Source organism: Lepidothrix coronata, unplaced genomic scaffold, assembly GCF_001604755.1.
Source record: "Lepidothrix coronata isolate B3197 unplaced genomic scaffold, Lepidothrix_coronata-1.0 Scaffold15, whole genome shotgun sequence".
NCBI classification, from domain to species: domain Eukaryota; kingdom Metazoa; phylum Chordata; class Aves; order Passeriformes; family Pipridae; genus Lepidothrix; species Lepidothrix coronata.
The window spans coordinates 5,434,627-5,439,722 of record NW_016690195.1 but is presented as its reverse complement, the minus strand read 5'-3'; the positions used below and the strand labels follow the sequence as shown (position 1 = coordinate 5,439,722).

At 48.8% G+C, this 5,096-nt stretch overlaps 1 protein-coding gene across 4 annotated transcripts; it reads left to right on the top strand.

The window, feature by feature from the left end:
- The first annotated feature begins 462 nt into the window (after nt 1-462).
- On the top strand, nt 463-3,943 carry TMEM74 (transmembrane protein 74). 4 transcript variants are annotated; one of them, XM_017806548.1, is made up of 2 exons: nt 463-822; nt 2,609-3,943. In XM_017806548.1, exon 2 carries the CDS (start codon nt 2,767-2,769, stop codon nt 3,706-3,708), a length of 942 nt encoding a protein of 313 aa, XP_017662037.1. In that variant the 5' UTR covers nt 463-822; nt 2,609-2,766; the 3' UTR covers nt 3,709-3,943. The 4 variants fall into 4 exon arrangements, with proteins under 4 accessions (XP_017662037.1, XP_017662036.1, XP_017662038.1 ...); XM_017806547.1 differs by having other exon boundaries at nt 463-832; XM_017806549.1 differs by lacking the exon at nt 463-822 and adding an exon at nt 1,446-1,495.
- Nucleotides 3,944-5,096: the final 1,153 nt, after the last annotated feature.

Sequence of the window (5,096 nt, the reverse complement as noted above, 5' to 3'; positions counted from 1 at the left end):
GTTCTCTCTTCTGATTCCTTCCCAGCTCACTTTCCATCTTATGCCCCTGCTTTCCTATTCAGCTGCTTTCCTATTCAGCTGCTATGCAGGCCAGTGCTGCTCACTTCTACTTCCCATGTGCATCCTCATTTCAGCTCCTTAGAAAGGTCCCTCCGCCAATGCTCTTTGTTCCCCCAGAAACTGGTCTTTCTCCAACCACATAGTATCCAGCTCTGATAAACCTCCAGTTCCTGCTTGTGGCAATGGATTTGCCATATGCAGGATGGAAAAAGTCCTGTCAGATGGATTGGTGAGGAAAACAGCTCAAACATTATGGAGACAGAAGTTTTTACTGTGGTTCAAACATGTTTTCAAAATGCCTTTTTGTATTTTCTGCAGTGTCACTGTCTCCTTCTTCCCGACACCCCTTGTGAAGCTATTGTCTCACACAGAGTGTCCTGGGAAGGTGTCCTGGGGTGTTTCTCATTGGTCCCTTGTTAACCCCTTTCTATTGGTTGTTGACCCTTTACCTGATGGTTTTTTCTGTGTGACCCTGACCTTGTGATTGGTCCCCTTTTGACCCTCCTAAAAGCCTTATAAACCCCAACCCCACAATAAACTTCCTCTTTCGTCCGTCCATCCCTGTGTGGTCTGTGTGTGCTCCTTGAGGGGTTGCCGGGCCACGTGCAGGGGCGGGGGGAAGGGCATTCACCTCGCAGGTAATGGGGCTGGCACCCTAAGGCCTGGAGGTCTCCCCAAATCCCACTAATCCGCCGTACTGCTCCTCCACAATTTATTTTCATATTCTAGTTTATCACTTCAGATAAAGAACTATCAAGAAAGGTCAGTGAAGGTTTGTACTAACTGCTCATTCATTTCATTATGTATTTCTTGGCAACAGTCTTTTTTTTTTTTTTTAATAGTCATTTGTGCCGGCCGGGGAAGCGTGTGGAGTCTGCCAACATGGTTGGCTTCTGCGATCTTCCAGTAAGTCTTGCAGCAGCATGTCTCTTGAAGTCTCAGGTCCGGGAGTGCTGCGACCATTTGAGAATCCGATTTTATCACTTATCATTTGAGAATCTGATTTTTATCTTTCCCTGAAGTAAGTCGCGAGCTCCCGTGACCATGGAAAACAAGTCTGGCTGATGACCGAGCTAGTCACACGCACAGGGCTCGCTGCACTGAAGCTCGTCTCCAGGCACGTGCCAGGAACCGGGCGCTCGGAGGGGACAGTGTGGTGACTGGAACGCGGGAAGCGTGTCCCTGCAGGGACATGCTGAGCGCCCCGGGAGCCGCGGGGCGGGCGCGGCTCCGTGCGCTGCTCCGAGCGCTGCCGCAGCGGCGCGGCCGCCGCCGCCCAAGGACTACAGCTCCCGGCGTGCCGCAGAGAGCCCGCCCGCCCCGCCGCTGCCCGGCTGGGCTGGGCTGGGCTGGGCTGGGCGCCACCGCCCGGGGGAGCCCCGCGGCGCTGGGCATAGCGGGGGCGGGCGCCGGCGGTGGCGGAGGCGGGCGGGAGGTAGGTGTCGGTGTGTGTCTGTGTGTGTCGGTGTGTGTCTGTGTGTGTCGGTGTGTGTCTGTGTGTGTCGGTGTGTGTCTGTGTGTGTGTGTGCCGGGCAGGTGAGAGCCCCGCTGGGAGGAGGAGGAGGAGGAGCACGGGGAGAAGGAGGAGGAGAAGGCGGCGTGCTCCTGCCTGCCGGGCAGTGCGTGTGTGCCTGTGCGTGTGTGCCTGTGTACCCTCGGTACCGCTCGGGTCACTCGGTGGCGGGTGGATCCCGCTACTCCCCGCGCCGGCGGGCATCGCTTTCCCCAGCGTGGCCGGTTCTCGCTGAGGTCCTGAGAAGAGCGTGAGTGAGCAGCGGCTGTGAGCGATCACGTATGTGCTGTAGGCGCACATGTGTTTCCTAGGCATGCAACACATCCGTCGGGCTGCAGACTGCGCCCCGTGACACCGGGCGGCCTCGGGGGGGATGGGGCGCAGGCGAAGGGGGTAATAACGAATTAATTGCAGATGAGAAGTAATATCCGTCTTTGAGTCATCAGTCCTTGAGGCATAATTTCATTCCAAAAGCTCTTAATCGAATGGGAGATCTGCTATAGGAAAGCACTGCTTTTCCCATAGGATTATCAGATTTCTACTGGAGAATACAGATCCTGGATTATTGAGCTACATAGGATTTGCATGTTTCTCTCTAATTAGTCTGTGAATCTGATTGTAAAATTCTTTTTTTGGAAGGGGGTGGGGAAGTTACTTGCTTCAAAAACAACAGACGTCTCTTTTCTCTGACATTTTACGCAGTTTTTCTGGTTATCCTGTGCTTTGTAGATGACTTATTGCCTTAATGGGATAATGGTGTCAAAGGTTGATTAGACTCCCTAATAGATTTTGGATCAGCAAGAGGATTGCAATTTTAAATGCGTGGTTAAAACAATCATTGTTTGTCATCTCCCCTTGATCAGTTGAGAGGAAGGCTGATGTATTACATTTGCGTTATCTGCTCCTTGGTTTATTAATATGTCATCGTGAGGTTGTCAGGTTTGGTTTCGTTGTTGGGTTTTTTCCCCTCTGTTATTTCATTTGCAGACCAAAAAAAAATGAATGTCACAGAGGATTTGTTTAATCATTTAACAGCTGACACAAGCCATGTCCCTAACAAAACATTGGTGAAAGAGTAGAAGATTTCTGGGATACAGCAGCTCCAGTACTGGGAAGCCGCTTCTGCAGGTTAGGGGCAGCACTTGCTGGAGGATGAAGTAGCCCAGGAGTCAAGGCTCACCGGGACAAGGTTGATGGCTTGCATGGAGCTTCTCTACCTGGCCAAGGAGAGCAGACAGGTGCCCCTGGGCACCACTACCAGCTGGAGCCTGCCCTCCCCTCCCTACAAGCAGCAGCAGCATGAGGGGGGTGAGGTAGACCCCAGAGAAGCCCTCCACTGTGAAAGGCATTGCAAGCCCTTGCAGACAGGCCCTGTGGCTGAGCCCCCCCTGGCACCTCAGCCCTCATCCCTGGACACCTCACCCCAGGAGCACCTTGCACCTTCCAGCAGCTCCCAGCCCTGCCACCCACCTGAGCACTCGCCCAGGGAGGAGGACAGAGGGAAGAAGAAAGCCTGCTGCTGTGCCCAGGAACTTGAGACATCATTCACCTACGTGGATGAAAATGTAAATCTGGAGCATGCAAGAAGTCCCCCCAGTCCTACAGGTGGACATTGCCAGGATGCCCTTCTGCAGCAGCATTCCTGCAGGGAGCTGCCACCTGCATGGGTGCATGATTCTCCTTCCCTGGTCTCTGAGGAGGAAGATGCTGCCTCGGAGGCGGCAGCCGGGAAATCTGTTGACTATGGGTTCATTAGTGCCATTTTGTTCCTGGTTAGTGGCATTTTGCTGGTGATAATTTCCTACGTGGTACCCAGAGATGTGACTGTGGATCCCAACACTGTGGCTGCCCGGGAGATGGAGAGGCTGGAGAACGAGAGCGCCAGGATTGGTGCTCATTTGGACCGCTGTGTTATTGCTGGGCTGTGTCTCTTAACCCTGGGGGGCGTGGTGCTCTCCAGCCTGTTGATGATGTCCATGTGGAAAGGGGAGCTGTACCGGAGGAGCAGGTTTGCATCCTCCAAGGAGTCTGCAAAGCTGTATGGATCTTTCAATTTCAGAATGAAGTCTGGAGCAAATGATAATATGCTCGAGCTGTCATTAGTTGAGGAAGATGTGCTTGCCATAGATAATTAGTGTAGTCATGATTTTTAAGGGAGCATTTCTGCAGGAAAATAAGTTTCATTAAAGAAAGCAGATGCAGCTAAAGATAGCTGGTGATGCAGTTTGTTTGTCTGACAAGAATGGTTTTATCTTAAGCTCTATAATCAAATGTTTGCAATATATGAGCACTTGTAAAGAGGAAATGTGTCAGAGGAAATGCAAATGATGCAAAATAATGAAAACCACTGAATAAAAAAAATTGTGATAAGTAGGTTCCTCAGATACTCGTTTATCCTAATATAAAACATTCCACTGGTGTCTTGCCTATATAGTTTTCTTATTTCTCCATATAGAACAGGAATGACCTTGACACTTTAGAAGCCGTTAATTATTGCGCCTGCAGGATTATTAACAGTCTACTTGATAGAATGTTAAGAAGCAGGACCAATAATCAAATAGCAGGGCTAATATTTCATTAAAGAGATTCTTTTTTATTCTTTAATTTTCAACTGATCCCTTTTCTGTTGAGGGAAGAAAGAACACCACTTGGTCATGACTTGCCACAACCCTGCCATCTTTTCAAACAATTGTACAATTAGTGATGATTATTTAAAATATAAAATAAGAGGCAAAGGGCAGGAAACCATATGGCTCATGGTATTGGTAGGAGACAAAAGGCTCTTTCAGCTTGAGGTCAGTGGCTCCATTTCATTTCAGATTAGCAATGATTGATAGTCATTAACTTCTGATAGCTATAGTGACCCATATAAAAGAAGTTTATTTCCTGGTGGACAGATGTCTTTGTATGAAAACTGCCATAACTTGAATTAACAGAGCTCTTGTCTGGAGTCTCAAAAGACCCAAAGAGTAAAAAAGCATGGGTATGCTGAGATTGATTCTCCTTCAGTACAGATGCCAGAAGAAATTCAAGCTCAGCTGCAGGGCTTTGCTTATACTGGGGCTGTCTGCATCTTATTAGTCCTTTCTGAAACTTCAGTTTTATGTCACTAGGCTGTCAGCTTTCTCATAACCAGCAAGGAAAGGTCAGGAAGGAGCTATCTGAGGCTCGTTCAATAAAACCCAATTTATTTGTAAAAAATAAATCACCGGGAAGTACAAAGGTTAAGTATCAGGCAGTTTACTGGCTGACATGAGACTCACTTAACATAGATGATCAAGGGTACATGTTACTTTAATCACAGTTCTGTGGCACCATAGCTAAAAACCCGTACCACTGATGCTATTTCATCAGCAGATTCTGTGGAACACTGAAGGTGTGTTCTTGCAGTGTTGAGAAAACCAACAAAAATTGGCCTATGCACCACTGTCACTTCTTACTGAACAGTGGTTAATATATATATGTCCTCCTAACATGTCTGTCATATATATGTGTGTCCCTGACAAAACCAAACGTGAGTGAA